At 47.8% G+C, this 19,209-nt stretch overlaps 1 protein-coding gene across 10 annotated transcripts in view; it reads left to right on the top strand.

Annotated features, from left to right (window-relative positions):
* The window catches only part of Mef2 (myocyte enhancer factor 2), a 278,552-nt gene that overhangs the window by 244,010 nt on the left and 15,333 nt on the right, over positions 1 to 19,209 (top strand). For 6 of the 10 annotated variants that reach the window (XM_077700114.1, XM_077700112.1, XM_077700120.1 and 3 more), the window contains 7 exons: positions 6,879 to 7,013; positions 9,565 to 9,768; positions 11,633 to 11,668; positions 13,416 to 13,580; positions 14,106 to 14,226; positions 15,518 to 15,714; positions 18,170 to 18,314. In XM_077700114.1, the coding sequence (XP_077556240.1) occupies positions 6,960 to 7,013; positions 9,565 to 9,768; positions 11,633 to 11,668; positions 13,416 to 13,580; positions 14,106 to 14,226; positions 15,518 to 15,714; positions 18,170 to 18,314 (922 nt within the window). In that variant the 5' untranslated portion in view covers positions 6,879 to 6,959. Of the gene's footprint in view, positions 1 to 4,821; positions 4,991 to 5,450; positions 5,625 to 6,878; positions 7,014 to 9,564; positions 9,769 to 11,632; positions 11,669 to 13,415; positions 13,581 to 14,105; positions 14,227 to 15,517; positions 15,715 to 18,169; positions 18,315 to 19,209 lie in introns of those variants that run through there. The other 4 variants (XM_077700119.1, XM_077700121.1, XM_077700113.1 and 1 more) reach the window with 3 other exon arrangements.

Genomic DNA, 19,209 nt, shown 5'->3' with positions numbered 1-19,209 from the left:
TTACGATCACTGCGAACGCATCACACCGTTCCATTTTTTTTTTCAGGACGAGGTAGTATTTATTATTATATTTCCATCCATCCACGGTCTTAATAATAATGACAAATCACCCGTCTAAAATTTGGTTTTCTTTTTGTCTTCGTCTTCGTGATAATGAAGACCGATTCTATTGATTGATTGATTGATTGATTGATTGATTGATTGATTGATTGATTGATTGATTGATTGATTGATTGATTGATTGATTGATTGATTGATTGATTGATTGAAGGTTTTAACGCACCAACGCAACGCAGGCGATGAGGCGTGCTGTAGTGGAGGGCTCCGGATTTATTTTAACCACCTGGGGATCTTTAACGTGCGCCGAAGTCTCGTACACACGGGCGTTCTTGCTTTTCGCCTCCATCAGAAAAGCGGCCGCCGCGGCCGGGAATCGAACCCGCAACGTCGGCCTCAGCGGCACAATGCCTCAGCCACTGAGCCACCGCGGCGGGTAATAAAGACCGAATCGATCCTTCCGCACATAATCCATCGTGCACTGCTGAAAAATAAACACTGTTTTGTTTGCGCACACTCGCGTAACTTCCGCGTTTCTCCACCATGAGTGATTCCTTCTTTCCGCTGCATGCGAGAAAAATTGTCAGCTAAACGCGAGGTCGATGAAAATTGACCGTCCACTACCAATTCCAAAATGGAGCCGACGACATTTGTCATTCCCCGCGATTCGCTGCAGGCGCGTGTATATATTTGTTTAGCGGCGTCGCATGACAGCAGCCTGTTCGGCGTCGGGCGTGATTGATCGGTTGTGCGTGTGTACACCCACCAAAGGACGCGAGTCTGGAAAGTAGACAGGCTCCAACTCGCCTCCGCATACGACGTAGTCTGCAGCAAAGCGAATTAATTTCGCTCCGCGGAGCTGCGCGCGTCTTCGTACAACTTATAAACGCGGGTGCGCAGCAGCGTCCGCTATCGGACGCTATTAATCGATCCAATGCCCACGCAAACTTATTATGGGCGAAGCACCTTAGGGCCTCGCTTTGTCCGGGGCTTGGCGTCCGGGTACACAGTGTGGCGCATGCGCGAGGAGCATTGGATTTAATTGGAATTGGATTGGATTGAAATGGATTGGATTGGATTAAATTGAATTGTACCGGATTGGATAGGAATTGTATATACTGAACACACGCGTTGTCACTCATTTACATGCGCGAGTGGGCAATGCCACGGGTGATTTACGGTAAGGACGATCCCCAGTGCTTCGCCCACTCGTCATGATTCACGTCGTGGAGATGCGTAAATTTTTTTCTCCGTGCCGGAGGAACTTGGATTGTAACGCGTGTTATCTTAAGTCGACGCGTAAATGGCTGGCAGAGAATACCACGTTGGTGCATGCTATCGTCTCGGCTGATTTTTTATATCGCGAGTTTTTTTTAAAACCCGCTTTGCGTGCAAGGTGCGCGTGCTGTCTTGCGAAAGCGGCAAGCGGTTACAACTTGTCTTCTTGTCGCGCGTATTGCTTCGGGCGCGGTTTCCCAATTCTACAGCCCACACTGCTGCTATTCAGCGCGTAGTAGAGTCAGGTGGCTGGCCAGTTGGGTCGAGCCTTAAGGGCACACTTTGCGGTAGAACGCTTCTAAAAGTGAAAGGGGGGCTATAGCGAGTTTCAATTTACATGCAACGTTGTCCCGACAATGAAACAAGTCTGAAACAAGTCTGACTGACCCAAACCCACCTCCCCAAAAAATAGATTGAGCATAAGAAGGCACGGCGCGATCTCTCTCTCTTCTTCGTGCAGCAGCCTTGGAAAACAGCGACAGCTCCATCATTGCTACGCAAAGACTCAGGACAATTCCTTTTGTGCGACGAAAGAAGGCGGTTTCAGCACGAATTGTTTCCCATTCAGCTTGTGATTCGACATTCGTGGCATATATCCCGTTGCTTCTCTGGCTTTCCGCCCAGCGCTCCATTTGTCTGAATTTCGGCACGTGGTTGCAGAGGGCCTGGGCATGGGGACTCGACGGGAGAGATACGTACGCACGAAACCGAGGAACGACGGTATTCGGAAGGGACGTTCAGCCTCTGTTCCTGTTTTTACGGCGCTTCGACAATTTTTGGTACGTGGGAAAGATCAGAGGTGTGGGTGCTGCAGAGAGAACAGAATACGTTGCGCCTTTTCACACATGGCCTTAATGCGTTATCCAGCTAACAATTTCCAGATGGATTCGGTGGCTTGGTACTGCATGGCTTAGCGTACAAAATGCAGAAGGATGGCGTGGACAAGTGCTTTCTTCAAACTAATGTTTATTTTTGTCATGTGAAGCCATAGCAAGTTAAACAAGTGTCTATGTGTGGCCCATAAACAAGTGTTGCCCATGCACCGCTTTGTCGGGTGATGTGAGGCATGCGTGTAGGCAACGTTGGTACACGAGGGTACATTTTACAAAACAAACATTACTCGGAAGCAAGCACTTGTCTGTGCCAGTTCTTTCCGTCATTTGTTTAATTTTTGCTCTATACACGGTGTTGATAAACTCAGTAGCTGTGCTTTGCACGGGCGAACCGGTAATGCGTGGTTGAAAACAAACAATAAGCCAGCAAAGAACAGACGCGAGCACGGGAAGCTTCTTGTGAAAAATACTGTGCCCAACTTTGCCATGGGTGTCCGACGTCGGCCATTGTTTATTGCAATTAAAAGCATGCGATGGAAGGCAGTGTGGCGGTCAGGATGGCCTTGGATGAAAGGCGGAGGAAGGGAGGGACGTTCCATTCAATCGTCGATGTCACCGCTTGTACCGTAGTCTGGAAGGAACGGGCACTGATCAAGCCCCTCCCGTGGGGGCCACGTGCACTGCTACCTCGGCTGTGTTCCTCTGGCTGCTGCGTCGCATGCACGGCATGCACGCTGCCGCTCGCGGCGTGGCGAAATACTGCGAGCGGGCGCCGGCTTGTCTGCTGCCGCGGACATCAAGGTCAGGGCTGGCACTCTCCTCGATCGGACGCTGTTCCGTTCTCTGCTGCCGCGTTCGCTTCCTCCCGCGCGATGCTGTATCTAATCGCGCGACGGCGAGCGAAGGCCCGCAGTCGCCGCGACGACATGCCGAGTCCGATGCTCGGCCAATTGGCTGCCGCCGCCGCCTTCTCACCCCCTCGGCTGCAGTGGGCGCTGCCAAGTGCGCTTGCCAAGTCACGACCGCCTCTCTCCTCCCCGCTCCCATCTTTGCATGCGGACGCAGCGGCACGAGGGATACGCGGGCGGCGGCGAGCTGCGATTCCGCGAATGCTACCCGCGAAAGCTACCGATCTCAGACCGATGAATAGGAAACGGTGGTGATGATGGGTAGGGTGATCCTCTTTCTCGGATGCTAACTTTTGGGGAGGTGGGTTCACCTGGGCTGCTTCTTCTCCTCCTCCTAGTCGTCGTCGTAGTCGTCATCATCATATTTTTGTGCACTGCAGGTCGAAAACCTCCCCTATAAACTCCGCACCACCCTTACTGGGAGTTCTGATAGTTCATTTCTTGGCCTTGAATTTTCTTATATCGCCTCGTGTGGCTGCACCTATCTAGTCCTTACTACTGTCCGGAGATTTCTTGTTTTTTGCCCGACTAGGCGTCCCTCCAAGCCTGGGGATGTGTTACCGACCTTCTGTGTTCCTCAGGGGACCTTTCCCGAGTACTACTCGGGAAAAAAAAGAAAGAAAAAGAATCGTCTCACTTTTACGTAGAAACACAAACGCTGGTGCCAGAGTCTCAATTAGATTGATCTGTACACCTTTCGCTGCAAAACGCCCTCTCACTTTCTCGATACGAGTAGAACGAAATATGGAGCCTATATTTCGAGTAGACGGCTTTGGGAATGTGAAAATAAGCACGAAGCCGCGATGAATTCGGCCTTTCTTTACCGAGAAACCAAAGCAGTTGCGTTCCTTTTTTTTTTTTTTTTTTTCTGGCTGTCATGAGCCCTTTCACTTTCTCGCTGCGAGAAGAAGGAAACATTGGACATATACATCGAATAAACGGCTTCCGCGACGTGAAATAAGTTACAGCGAAAAACAGCGATAATTAGGCCCTATTAACCGGGGGACAGAATCAGCGTGTTCCTTGCTGCCAGCAGTAGATAGCTATAATGCTTTAACCTCAAGGCCAGCAACAGATAACTGATCGGTTTGAAGCGCGCCGAAGTATTTCTTGGGGTGTGGTCAACAGCTGCAAATTTGTGGAGGCAATCGCAATCGGAGCGATGAACTGGTGGTTAGTCCGCCAGGTATTCGCACGTTCAGAGTATTCTCGCGTTTCCGGCATCTAATGCCAGATAACGAAAATGAATGCCAGCTAAAAAAAGTAGCTCAATGCAATTAGCCAAGCTAAATTACCAACCCATCGTTACCCCCTATTCCACACAACCCTCGACTCAACCATTTCCAGCCTTCGTTATTTTTGGTCTCGGCGTTTTCATTTTTGAAGCGTGCACATATATTCTGCATTTTTTTTTTACTTGGCTTCATCTGTTGTGCGGCGGTCAGTGTTTCTTCGCACAATGTATATTGTTGCAATGAAAGGTTCTTGCTGAAACACCGCTCAAAACGTAGGATTGAGTGCAAAAAGAACAAAGCGTTTTGCGGTTCCTTTCAGCATTACCTTCTGGCCAGCTGCGCGCGCTGACGCTCCTCAGACGTCCTTTTTAGCATCAACTCGCTGTTTAAAAGACAAATGCAAACGCGGTGCGCGGTGCGCAAAGAGACCGCAAAGTATCGTTTCATTTTCCGCGCGCCACGCTCCGTCCGCGCGTTCATTTCGCCGCGTTTAGCGGGCGTGCGTTCGACGCTGCTGGCAACACTAGCCTCAGGAAACATGGCGCCGGTCAACAGGCTGCGTCGCGATCGGAAAGTAGTACAGCTGTTTTCTCGTGTTTCAATGCGAACCTGAATGGATACCTGGCGACCGCAGTTTGGGTCGTGAAGGGACGACGTCTTCAGCTTGCACTCTACACCCGTGAGTGTCTTAGAAAAAAAAACCTTTCTCTCAGCTTGAGTCTGGTGGCGCGGCGGAACTGGCCGAGAAAACTCGGAACGTCTAGCCCGAGATAAAGCGGAACCAAAAGCGGAACTCATTTACTGCGTCTGTCGTAGTCGGCTGGTCCTTCCCCGCCTTTTTTTTAGCCTTGCCAGTGGGGCAGGAGGGCATAGGGATTTTTGAGAGCAGCGCATAAGGCAGGGTCTGACTTCTACGCACGCTCGACGACATGGCGGATTGTCTCCTGATAGCCGCGCGCGGTGTCCGAAGGCGCGACACGATGTTGTGACAACACCCCAGTGTTGCCGCAATAAAGATACGCAAGCGCGTGCTTATCTCACCTTTCGTTTTCTTTTATTTCTTGGCCGGCTCCCTCTTCGCTCTGGCGGCCCTCTCTTACGCCCCTTCCCCTTTGCAGACATCTACGTGTTTTCGCCGCGGTGCAACAACAAGCGATCGGTGTACGGGTAGCTCGGCGGATCGCATCGTACTCCGCTCGTCGGCAGATTCCCGCCGCGGCAGCCAAGACGAAAGGAACGTGCGCGGCCGATTGTAGAGAGCGAGCGTGAGCGCTCCGTTTCATCGCGCCGCTGGAAGCTGGCCCATGAAAAGGGTTTGTGGTGCCTCCGAATTCGGGCCAGAACGGGGTTGCGGTGTCGGCGCGCACGACTTTGCTGCGGTCCACCAGCGCGCCAGGTCGGCCGTCGCGCTCGGCGATGAATCGATGGCGACCCAGAAGTTTGCCACCGCCGCGTGCGCAGTGAAGCTGCTTTTACGACCGCTTCTTTTGACGGCCACTGGGCGCACGCTCCGCTGCCGCCTACCCAGTGTCCCGTTACTGCCGTTACAGTGGACGGCACACCTGTGGGGGAATGTGTATGACGGGACACCGCCGCGTCGAGTCCCCCAATGACACCACGGGTTGGCTCGCGCGTGAATGAGTCGTCGTACATCATGGGTTGACGCGCGACCTTGGCTCGTGTGTCAGTGTTGTGGTGTTTTTGCCTGATCCGTTGTGCAGTTTGCATTAGTGATGCCGAAAGGATGCTGGGTGTGTATTACGTATGCAGTCGTCGGTCTGTGAACCATGTCACCCACGGAAGTACGTCGTATTTGCGGATAATCAGGCGTAATTGCCATGTGCGCATGCTGTTGGACGTTTGAATGCATCTAATTGGCCGCGGTGCCGGTGCCGCCCTCTGGTGGCCGCACTGCTCTATCTACTGGCAATTTGAAACCAAACCTGCTGTGCATCGCCAGGCGCAGTGCCTCTCGCAAATACCGTTTATTTCGGTGTACGTCAGCTTTCGTTTTTTTTTTTTTAATTCAGTAAATTATATGAAGCACATGTAAATGCTCTGTATGACTTGTTATTTATAGGACAGTGTTTTTTGCAACACTGAACACTTTTGAGAAATATATTAAAAAGGAAACACACAGATGCAGCATCCCTTACACTTGAGTTGGGATTGCAGTCCAGTAAGGTACTGTGAGGGCGTTTAGTCATAGTTTATATTATTGTTGACCAACAGTTCTCTTTCAGAATGTCAACGGCAGCACTCCTGACACAGTGGTGAAGCATGAAGTCAGATGTTCGACTCTCGTTTACAATGACTGTGCTTCTAAATGAGATGAAATACAAAAGCGTCTATGAACACAGGAGTTTCGGTGCACTCTAAAAATGTAGAAGGTAATCCACGGCACTTAACCTCATAGGACCATAGCATCCTCAGCTATCGCATCAGTGGCCTGATAATGTCGTAGGGCGTTAGGCTCATGCTTGTGATGTGTTGGCATTGATGCATTGCTTAAGCTGCTGCTTTCCGACACCAGTTGCAGCCACTCATTGCCGATTTCTTCTGTGCAGTGGCCGTCTAAGAGGGGGCGGTGCATGACTTCACCCTGAGGATCCCAGCTGCTGTTCACAACGTGTCCCGAAACCAAAGCCATGGGGAGGAAAAAAATACAGATATCCAGGATCACGGACGAGAGGAACCGGCAGGTGAGCAGTGCAAACCCCCTTCCTCCACCTCCTCGCTTCACTACTCCCCTCCCTGTTGTGCCTGTGATCTGAAAATGTGTTTAAAGAGGCCGTGCAGACAAAATATGTTTGTTTTATTCGAGATATTTTATTTTATAGTTCCCCGCCGCTTGTCCGCCACCGTACAATGCTTTAGTCATTGAAAAATTAAACAATTTAAGCTATAAGTTTGATTCTCCCGCTGAATTGTGTGTTTAGTGACATCTGCGATGATGTATCCAGGGAAAGTACTTGAAACGTTGCGTGTGCTTGACAAAGTCACAGGAGGCAATGTCGCTTAGGCCAGTTGGCCAGTGTAAGCTCAATGCGCCGGACGGCTGTGCAGATATAACTGGCATTGTGTGTGCAGTATGCACTGGTGCTTCTATGATTACATGTGTGTTTGCAGCTTTCGTTGTTTTACCCGCCATTCCTACTGCTATAAAAAGAATATGCATTAAATTTAAGCGCAAATAGCTCGTTGTGCAAGCTTATGAGCCCTGTTTGAATTGTGTTGGGTTTTGCCAGCCACAGCCAATCGAACAGCTGCCCATAATACAGTAATCCCTCGATATAACGAAGTCAGCGGAACGACAAAAAATTACGTTATAAGCAGTGTTTCGATATAAGCGACAACTCAAGAAAAGCCGAAGCATTTGATGTTTAATTGCGCCACAGCTGTGGGGACTCAAACCACAATGTATTCAGTGAAACAAAGCTTTATTTGGGTGCAAAAAAGGCAGGTAGCTTTGGCTCTTTCGAGTTCTTGCTGGGCGCGAGCAACCCCTGCTCCAATTTGGCGGAGCATTGCATGATGCTGCAGTCGCCACACATAAAAGTGGCAGAGCCAGTGGCCACTTTTATAGGGGGCGTGCGGGCGTCCCGGAACGTTACGAGAGTTTTGCGCAGGAAAGCGCCGCAAACGCAGTGGCTCGAGTTTGAGGTTGTCTTTGTTGAGGTAAAAAAAAACGATTAACCGCTCATTGTGGGTATACAGCACAATCATGAAATCCGAGCAGTTTTGCACTAGGGGCTTTGCATGATCACCGGGAAATTTTTTCCTGAGCTGTGCAGCCGTTAAGTTTGCGAAACAAGAGTTTTTTTGGTGCCCTGTTGACGACGACACTGATGATGCTATGGAACGAGTGTCGATGTTCGCGCACGATCTCGTCCACGCCGTTGACCAATGTGTAGGAACAAAATTCAATGGCCCTACCACACATTTGGATCGTTTGTCTAAAGTCGGATGGGGCGAATGGAGCATAAGAGGCTTGAGGAAATCGCCGGGGAAACACCAGCTTGCATTGACCCGCTATGTTGACAGCCTGACTCGCCGCTGAGTTGCCGCTGCTCGGCGACGCCTCCGCTCGCCACTTCGCTCTAAGCGGGTCAAGCTCTTCGTGCACTTCGAATAATGCAGCCTAAAATGCATGTGCTTGGGGTTGGGACCAGAAGAAATTTCGAATAAAGCGATATTTCGAGTAAAGCGATTTCGTTATAACGAGGGATTACTGTACATCATAGGTTCTAGTCCGGGAAATGAGCTAGTGGGTCGCACGGCCATTCTCTTTTTTCCTAATTATATATCTTTTGAGTGAAATTTGCATTAAAAGTGGCGTCAGTGTTACTTTAACGAGGCAATTTTTCAAACGAACCAAACTTGCATTTTCTCTGCATGGGCCTTTTAAATGCATCGTTAAATGTCTGTAAATACATCTGCCGTTAGACATCTGTTATCATCCTTTTCACCGATTAGGCACGCAACCTGCGCTGATCTGGCGGAGTAACAAGGTGGCACACTAAAACGGGAGCCACCTTGTTGACCTTCAGTGTCGCTGCCTAATGCAGTGCTGTAGCCCGCATAATGTTGTTTCTACATTTCTTTTTGTTTGTTTATTCTCAAACATAGCGCTCTAAAAAGGCTCCACCTGAGTTCTTGTAAACTCGTGAAGGCGCAATGCTGCGGCATTTGTTGCATTATTTTCTGCCACTTCTGGTGCTTTGGAATAAGTTGCACAGAATGAGCTGTGGTGGTGATGCCTGTCTTTGTGTTTGCACAGTGCTCTGCCTTATTTTAGAAGTTCTGCACAGAATAGTTGTGCAGTGACTTTCTGGGTAGCTAATTCACCTACCTTGGACAACCTATCTTGGGTGGCTATCTCTGCATTAATAAAGAACTGCTGCAGCTAAAAATTATATATTTGTATGCAGGCCAGTGTAATCTTCTGATATGCAGGCTACCTTGCTTTTTTCTTAAAAGTAGCCCCTTAATATATGTGACTTCCCCACCCCCACTTTCTTTTCTGTATTTATTCAGAGCGAGAATTCTTTAAACAGTTTCATTCTGGCAATTATCCTATGCTTGTGAGATTCTTTAAACAGAGCGTAGCAGTAAATGCAGGCAAAGGAAGGTGTGCGATCGGCAGTGATCCCCATTGGAGAAGCAAGACACGGCACTCGGTGGCTGTGCTGTCTTGTTGTTGGGTGGGTCACTGGCAGCCTCTTGAGAGCCTCGTGTCCTGCCCGTGCGCAGGTGACGTTTACGAAGCGCAAGTTTGGCCTGATGAAGAAGGCCTATGAGCTGAGTGTGCTCTGTGACTGCGAGATCGCCCTGATCATCTTCAACAGCACCAACAAGCTGTTCCAATATGCCAGCACCGACATGGACAAAGTCCTGCTCAAGTACACCGAGTACAACGAGCCCCACGAGAGCCGCACCAACAGCGACATCGTCGAGGTGAGCAGGCCGCACTCGGCACGGCTGCTTTGCGGCTTGTCCCCCAGCCGGCTGGGAACACAGAACATCGCTCGTGCCGGGCAGTGCAGCTACTGTCCGAAGTCTTTTTCCATGTCAGTATTTGATTTTGATTGGGGTACTTGCAAGTGCCCCGCCACATCAGTACCGAGTGCATTTAAATTAACCCTGGTGTTGTAAAACGCAGTAAATCACAAGGTTACAAGATGTTTAAATTGCAAGAAACCTTTGCGTTGTCCCCCTCCTGTTCCTTGGAGTTCACCGGAAATGGTGGAAGTTTCTACAAGTTACCACTTTTGTTCTCCATTTTTATCTCACCTCTGAACACGGGGTGTTTTTTGTTGTAAGATAGGAAAAACAAGAGGGCTGGAACTGAAAGTGGTGGAAATTTTACCATTGCAACTAAAAAAGCCTGGTACTTTACCCCAGCAAATATACTGTTTGAAAAAGAAAGTAATGTTAATAACACAATAATTAAAAAAATTTGAATGTGAACATCTTCGACAGAACTCTGTCTTGTGTAGTTGTCAAAAAGTATTGTCAATCTTGTGTAGTTATGCTACAATAATGCGACTCAATGTTATTTTGACAAGCTTAGGTAATGATAGTATTATTTTAGTTAGTAGTGTAATTGCAGGTTGTTAGTCAATTAATGTTGTTTGTGAACATCTTTTCCTGCATAATAGTGAATGAAGGTAATCTTCTCTCCTTTATACACAGGACATTTAATTACCTCTTTGTTGTGATGCTATATTGCTTGTTATGGTTACATTCTTGTTCCAGCAGATGTTGAAGCGTACACTGTTACTTTCTACTGCGAACTACACTACAGGGCACAGCGCCTGGCAGGCTTCTAGTGTAGGTTTTGTGTTCCAGAATGTGGCTGCACTTGTTTTTTTGTCGTCTGTCATCTCGATCACCTGTTTCGTGTGTCGTCTTTCTCCGTCGCAGTCTCCTCGCACATCTAACCTGAGCCCGGTCACTAACACATTAACGCAGCTTGCTGTACCCTCTCACACACAAGATTTTTTTTTTTAGTTGCCTGCCCTCACACACATCAGGCTGCATGTGTACGGGCTGCACTTGAGGCTGTCGCCACTGGTGCACCTCTAACTTAGCACGTGCCATTTCTGTATGGAAAATTTCCCAACTTGTAAATAGTGCTCCCAGGGGGCAGCACTTGAGAACTGAGATTGATTGACATCACTGGACAGAACAAAAACTGTTGCATTGGGCCAGGCCAGTACTCTGCACAGTCGATCTCGTGCGGTTAGGCCACTACAGCGCCACAGTCAAGCAACTGTGACGCAGTTGATAAAGGGATTATTATAGGGTACGGTTCACTCTTTTATATTCTTATTGAATATTTATGATGAAAACATCATCAAGATTATGCTATTTTAAAAGGTCACCCGTTCAGAAGAGCTTTTTGTTTTACAATTTCTTCACTGTTACTGTTGATGAAATATTTGTAACGGTATGTCTGGCACACCGTATTTTCTTGTAAATCGTCTAATTGCTTTGTTCAGGGTAATGGCACAAGTTAGTTAACTTCTGTTGAGATTAATGTATGGTGAGAGGGTAACAAACTTTTCCGTCTTTCTTTCTCTGTCTCTTCTGTCCTTCTTCTAGAGAGTGAGCATTGAATTTTTTTAGGGACATGGAACTACAATGATTCTTGCAGAGGTAGCATTGTAGACTAATTTAGAGGCACAGGCTACTTGATACCATGTTGGTAGGGGACACACACACAGGCACACTCAACTGAGGCAGATCGAGCGCTTCTTTACAGGCAGCCACTCAGCCACTGTACTTAATTGGTGTCCCCGTTTCTTGTCTCATTCAGAAACTGCGCCACCAACGCCTGGATGGCGGCAGTCAGGTGAGTTGGCTGTGAAAGTGCAGCTTGCGTACAACATACGGGGAAAAGGATTCGGTCTTTTTTTGGTGACGAGGGGGCTTTTCTGAGGCCGCAATGCAGGGCACGGTGTATAGGATCTTTTGATCATTGGGCGAGAAGAAAAAGAAACACGCGTACCTCAACATCACAACTGCATGCGCTTGAGTACAGTAGACTTCCTGCCCCCTCCCCTGAATTATGATGTCATTAACTATGTCTAACGGCACCGTCGCAAACTCCACTGATTGCTCTTACTGTTCTTGACTGACCCCTGCATGACCTCTTGCTCGGCGCATATAAGCAGGTATCCTGGCAAACAATTTAATGGTCTCATTTCTCCGGTTATGCATTTCTGGTTAAGCTGACTTGGCGCTACCTTGTAGGCTGTCGTGATCGTTAAACTGCAGCATCATTACCTTTTTACTTAGATTTATCCCTATATATCAGTTGCAGTAAACTGTCTAAAAGCAAAGCTTTAACATCTTTCTTTTTGTAATGGCAATGAATTTTTAGTGAGTATAAAGGGCACCAAGCAGTGAGCTACGTTTTTTTTTTATACCTTGTGCAAACGGAGTGTTTTAGTGGGTCAATTATGCTCCAGTTGTTGGTGTGAGCCACACAAGTAGGTTGAGGAACGTCAAAAATCTGGGAGCCTCCACACTACTGTGTGGGACGTGACCTAGAGCGAAATCTCTGGCTATTGCTGAGGTACTGGGTAGGATTGTAAAGCTTCTGGACAACGAATCATTGCAGTCATTAGGGGAGATTAAACCAAAAGCCAGGGGTGATATCGGACTTGTTGCCACAGTGACATTATGCAATGCAAGCATAGCAGTTTATGTTGCATTATGCCACCATAGCGCATCCTTTTTAATTGGCATGTTCTTCCCTTGCCATCATGCTACACTGCTACTCAATATCTCTGTAGCTGTTGAAGCCATGTTGAGGTTCCTGCAGTGCCCTTACCTTGCATATTGGTTTATCTGCTTACTATGTATACAGGCAACAATTCCCTTGTAAGGAAGGATTGAAATTGTGGCTGTCTAGCTAGCCCACAAAAAATGGAAAGCTATATACTGAGTAGACTACCGTTTTTATGCTTGCCAAGGATGCTGAGTGGGAATTCCACCATTGTGGCTGTGCAAAGTTAGCTTGTCCAACCTGAGCGGTAGTTTTGTGTTGCAGCAAACTACGAGGTTTCAGGGATTACAATAGTTCAGGTGGAAATAATTTGTAAATGTAGTAGCACCCACTTTGGACCCCAGATGGTTAATGTAGGATGACTAAACGTATCCTTATAAAACAGCACATGAAAGACAGTTTCTAAGAGGTAACGTGCTACTTGATCAGCTCCTGCGCATAACTGGAGGAATGGCTCATTGCAAAAGCTCTGGTAGCCTTCATCCGCATGAATATTGCATGCCCACTACTCTCTTCGTAGTCCCTTACCAGCATGCGTAAGTTTTTTGACTGTCGCTCTACCTTTGGCGCTTCGAGACAGCACAGTGATAGAGATTGGCCTGATGGTCAACGTTGCATTGTGTCTGTACGGTGAATGGAGGCTCTTTTAGCTGGCGCTTTTTGGGAGAAACTTTTGTGCTGCATCAGTACCTTGCTCTCACATGTCTGCCCTCGTGGGAATGTGACACTCTGCGGGTTCCTTGCATGCGTGGGGAAGTTTGTCGAGGGCAGGGTAAGAGAGAGAGCCCCGGCATTCTGCTGCATGCAGGCACTGAGCAAGAAGGAGCACAAGAATTCCACAAATGGCTGCGACAGCCCCGAGCCAGACGCCGACCAGTACTCGCTGACACCGCGGTCGGAAGCCAAGTACAGCAAGATCAACGAGGAGTTTGAGCTGATGATGCAGCGCAGCGCTCAGCTGAACGGCTCTCGAGTGAGTGGTGGGCTCTTGGCATCTGCTAGCCGACTGGGAGGAGGAGCTAAGCACATCCTCAGGTGTTAGTGTAACCCTTAAAAGTCAAACAGCAGTCACTTTGCAAATGTGTGAGTGATGAGTCGATCCTTTTACCCTTTATTGGCGAATCTGATGTGTGCCTAGCTCTGAGCAGAAATTGGTGCTTTTATTTGTGCGGAGGCGGGTTACGGCATCTGCATAATCGTCATCGTTAGCTTGAGTGAGAGCTTAATCTCACTATCCATAACAGAACAGTGGCAGGTCATGAGGAGCAGGATGACTCCTCTCCACTATCTGTTTTATTTTTTCGCCGTGTTAGTGAGGAGTGAGATTGCAATCTTGCTCGCAATAAAAGACCGTGGGAGGATGAGAGGACACGTGAACCAGTGCAAAATAAGCAAAATTAGCAGCTGGACAACCTGTGTGGCTCTGAGATGCACGATGGTGTCTTGCGGCGGTGTCCATGTGGGCGTATTTTGATCGGGGGCTTTGTGCGTGCTGCAGGGCCAACCTTCGCTGAGCCAGGGCATGAGCGCCATCGCTGGCTATGCGTCCCAGGAGGGCCTCATGCAGCCCTCACCTCAGATGACCCACTCCAGCGTCAGTCCGCGGCCCAGCTCCTCAGGTTTGTTGTGATGCTCTGTGGACTTACGCCCCAGTCTTTTTAAATGATCGGTAAGAGTGAAGCGAAAAGAAGGGCAGACACACAAGCCGCTCTCTTCTCCCTTGTCTTTGTTGTGTGCTTGCCTACAGCTATGATTCAGTAACATCCAATAATCCGAAGTTTACCAGACCGAAGTACAAGCATGGCTGGGATGCTGTTTCTGAAGCTGGCGTCACGCACAAGGCGTACGCTTTGCATCTTACTTTTGCCTTGCTTTAGGACTGCCAGGCAAGGGAAGTCTAAAGGAAAAGATAAAATCTTACCAAACTGCACTTTGTTCTGTGAAACAGTGTCTATTTATAGTTATCACAGTGCTGTCATCCTCGATAAAGTTCATTGAATGGAGCAACTTTTGCTTAACAGATTTTGTTGCGCTAGTGCCAAATGCACTGTCAGAAACCTGTTTGGGCAGAGCCTGCTGGCTTTGTGTTGCTAAAGCAGGCCTAAGTAGTGATAACGTTAGATGCAAGCTTATTGATTATTGCGTGCGTAAATGACGGGGCATGTTGGCAAAATTTTGCAGTCCATTCATGTTGTTCTGCAGCAGAGTGAGTGAAGGCACAGAAAGAAAATTGAGTTGAGAGAGCGCATGGAAATAGCTGCCTTCAAGAGAGGAGAGTGTGGCATTGCTTAGGAGACGTCGGTCACAGTTCTGTGTTGCTCTTTCCTGCCCTTCTGCACTCACTAGCCTTCCCACGTGCTCCCGGCTTGGGCAGCACCGGTTTGTGGAAAGAAACGATTTGCACACTGATGACCTAGTGGCACGTCTGCCAACTTGTGCCACACCACCGATGGACGGCCGAACTAGATGTCCCTTCTGCTCCCATTTGAAGGCGTGTGATGCGACAGGCAATGCTGTCCAGGCAACTGCAATGGCATTCGGGCATGAGTTTATGCACGTTGTCCCCATTTGTCAACAAAGGGATGAGAAGCTCACGCATTCGTAACTGTACACCGAATAGATTTTGAGTAATTGGTTTATTTATTTATTTTAGTTATATGTTGCGGACAGACGGGCGGCTGCACACTCTGCTTCTCCGAAGAAGTTTAGTGGCAGTTAGGGCTACTTCAGAAAGTCGCAGGAAGTTTAGAAAGACTTCAGTCCAGTTTAATGCCCTTGCCACAGTAGTCTTTTGAAGTTATGCACTTGCTCCGAGCTTGCATTATCAGCATAGAGCTTCATTTCGAGCTGCCGGGCCCCTGAGATGAGGAAGGGGCTGCCGGAGTAGTCACCCTCGCTGGGTTCATGCAGGAGGCGCCCTGCTGGACATGAATGGGGTGAGCTCCAACGGCTACCACCGGTCGACGTCCCCGTCGGCCAACCTGGCCAGCTGCAGCTCTCCTGCGGGCAGCAAGGGCTCCAAGGGGGCCTCCCCGAGCCGTTCCTCCTCCTCCGCCGCTGGTCTGCGTGTCGTGCTCCCGGGCTCCCCTTCGCCCACGGGACAGCTGGTGAGCGGGGGGAGGGGGGCAGTACTCGCATGAAGCAATAGCATGGCAAGGGGACGACGGCTTGGAGAGGAAGTCTGGTTCATTATCATTTTTTGCTGCAAAGTTCTCTGGAATGTTTACCACACTTCCTGTCCTGTTCTTAAACCTTAGGCTTCGTCTGTTATCAATCTTGGGCTTGCTGTAGACTGCCCACAAGGCAGTCCATTGGGTCTGTCTTGAAGCGCAGCTTTCTTTGCCCCAGTGGTGGCGACCATATGCGAATGTGCACTGCAGGAGAGCCAACTTTGCACAATGGGAGGGCACATGATGATGATGGGTTTCCAAAAATCAAGCGCTTCAAAAGAACAAACCGCTACCCGCCACGGTGGCTCAGTGGCTAAGGCGTTGTGCTGCTGAGCACGAGGACGCGGTTTCAATTCCTGGCCGTGGCAGCCACTTTTTTGATGAAGGCGAAAAGCAAAACCACCCATGTGTATGAGAATTTGGCGCACGATAAAGATCCCCAGGTGGTCAAAATTAATCCGGAGCCCTCCGCTACGGCGTGCCTCATTGTCTGCGCATTGCGTCGGCGTGTTAAACCCTACAATCAATCAATCAAAATCAAAGAAAAAAAAACTGCTGCCTATGGTTGGAATCGAACCTAAATCCCTCGCATTATGAAGCCGACGTCAATCTGGTTGTGCCATTCCAACACGGCCAAAGCAGTGTGAAATTTGGACTTTGACTATGACTTTGACTCAAGTTGCATAGGAGAAAGCTTAACATTTTAACCATATTTCTCTTAAGAAAAAGGTTTTGATTTTTTCCTATGCTTCATGCAATACATGCTTTCTAAGGGGAGTCCTATTTACACCTGTGGATTTACTCCGAACTCTTAAATTGATTGGAGGTCCCTTTCTACTTAAGGGGGCAGTTGGGTCTTTGGGGCCGAAAAACGGTCAAAAAAAGCGTTTTCTCAAAAATGGCATTTCTGGCCTCCACGGCCATGTTTCTATCAGTCTGTAAATTTCCTTGTCAAAAGGCACCATATTTTGTTGTTATTATATTATAATAGCATTTTAAAGTGCACTCTACAGCTCAGTAAGCGCAAAATTCGATGGTGAAACGGCACTTTTCTTGCAATACAAAGCTAGCATTTCATCCTCAGATATCTTGGCACCCAGAGCAGGTACAACTTTAATTCTTTTTGCTTCTGATACCGAAATGTATGGGGAATACAATGTTGGAAACAAATTTTTCAAATGGAGGCCTTGGAAAATTATTATTGTGTTCAATTGGCACCACCTGCGAGCGATTTCTGGCAGAGCACGGGAGAAGTTAAGTTCCCTGTGTTGTAAAACGACCAAAAATAGCTGAATCAAAAAAGTGCTTCCTATGTTGTATCCTTTAGTCATTTGTCTGCCTAGCCATGTGGTAATTGCTATTCTGTATGGAGTGGTTATTTTGTAATTGTGAGCCAAAATAATGGCAATTAATCATTAATTAACTCAAAATATAATCAACTTACAGAAAATCTAATGGCAGATTTGAAATCAGCACAAAAAACTCTATAACACTGTGCAGTTTCATTAAAATTGGTTGGTAAATAAAAAAAATAGCTCTAAGACCAGTCTGCCCCCTTAACTGTGTATGCTTATGTCTTGTTATCGAAATTCTGTAGGAATACGAAAAATAATTTTACAGTCAGAATGTGTTTGTGCTGATGGAAGCTGAACTAAAAATGCTTTTTTGGAGCGGAGCAGTCATTTTGAATTATAACCAAAATGTCATATTAACAAGGGGGAATTCACTTTTTTGTCATACTCCTTTTCAAGGTTCAATGCTTTGCCTGATAGCAGTACCACGTGTTCTCAATTCTGAACAACTCCCTTCATTTTACCGTACTGGTAGAGCTCAAAATGTAGACAGGTGCCTAAATTTGAAGCGCATTGATTTTTTCTCGTTTTTTTTTTCCTTTGTGAAGACAAGGAGCATGCTTAGGATGGGGCTGCACTCAGAATGTAGAAAATACGATGGTAGCCAGCATTAGTGGAGATTTTATAATTTATGACACTTTAGTGGAAAGTTGTACGCTGTTGGTAAATGTGCAGGTTACAGGAAGATACTGAGGGAAGGAAGTGGCTGAATTAGTTCGGAGCTGCCAGATCTGTGTGTGCGGTGTTTAGGTGTCGTGCATTATTCGTTCCCATCCATGCTGTGCTGTGTGGTTTTCTTTTTTTGTTGGGACTCCTTGCTCTTATCGGTATTGTAGATTTTATGCTTAGTAGTACCAGCGGTGCAGAAAAAAAAAAGAAAAAAGAAGGGCATTCCTCCCTTCCTTGGCATCAACAGCACACTCAATTTGTTTTCTTACTCACAATGAAAGCCACGGTAAGCTGTCGTGTTGCTTTTTGCAGTTGTCCCATTGATTGCGGATCCGTGTGTGACACCTTTTCTCCATCTCTTTGTGGTGCAGCACGATCCTTCACACCTGTTTCTGCAGCAGTCAATGGTTCGGACGTCCAACGCATCGCTCACCACCCCGGTTGTGTCAGTGACAGGTCCGGGGATGCCTGGCATGTCAGCGTATCCGTCCTCTCTAGCCGCTGGGTTTCCTCCATGTAAGCATCAGTGCCATGCAACTCACTGCACAGCCTTGCGGCGAACGTGTGCGGATTCCACTGAAGTGCTGAGTCTTGGCAGCCACGCGCAACACCTTCACCCACTGTTACACCATCGTGCCTAAACAAAAGTCAATCCACCCATCTGAGTGTGTCCCGGGTAGTGCTCATAGCTTCACCGTCTTGCCTACCAAACGTGGTCAGGAAATGGGATCGAGAAATGCCGGAGTTAAACTGTTTGGTTCAGTTTGGTTCTGAACGCAATCTGTATAGACATTATAAAAACTGCAATTGCATTCTACTGTTACTGCAAAAAACTGCGCTCGCTCGTGCAAAAGTTTTCTGCAACTCTGTCGTGGGCGTTCATGCTTCTTACACTATTAACGATGCTTCAAGCTAAGGGGAAAATGTTTGCTGAATTGCAGCACTTAGTGTTTCTCGTTGCACTCACAACAGTATAGAGAACTGGTTCTCTTGTCCTAACTCGACGGATGAAACTTATCCTGGTATTCTGAAACCCTCCCCCACTCGAGCTCCAGTGGAGAGAATCCTTGAAATCAATTTCCCCATGCATAAGCATTGTGGAATCCTCCCCTCAGCCAAGTGGAGGGAGCAAACGGAGTGGAGGAGTGACTCAGAATACGATGGCCCTTAATATTGCACCCAACCTTGCCCTAGGCATTTTTATGGGTGGAAGGAAAAAAATAAAGTAGAACAGCTCTTTAACCAATCTTTTAGTGCAGCAATGTGTTACCTGACCAAAAGGCAAGCATCACCGCTTCATGACCAACAGGCTTTTATTGCAAACAGTCTGTGCACAAATGGTGTGGCAATCAATCAGTCTTTCACAAAACTAACTGTGCTCTTATGGCAGCTACAGATGTATGTGTAATCG

The sequence above is a fragment of the Haemaphysalis longicornis genome, unplaced genomic scaffold (genome assembly GCF_048455015.1).
Source record: "Haemaphysalis longicornis isolate Haplotype H1 unplaced genomic scaffold, Haemaphysalis longicornis Haplotype H1 scaffold_2, whole genome shotgun sequence".
In the NCBI taxonomy this organism is placed as follows: domain Eukaryota; kingdom Metazoa; phylum Arthropoda; class Arachnida; order Ixodida; family Ixodidae; genus Haemaphysalis; species Haemaphysalis longicornis.
The sequence above is the reverse complement of the archived record's forward strand: the minus strand, read 5'-3'. Positions and strand labels throughout refer to the sequence as shown.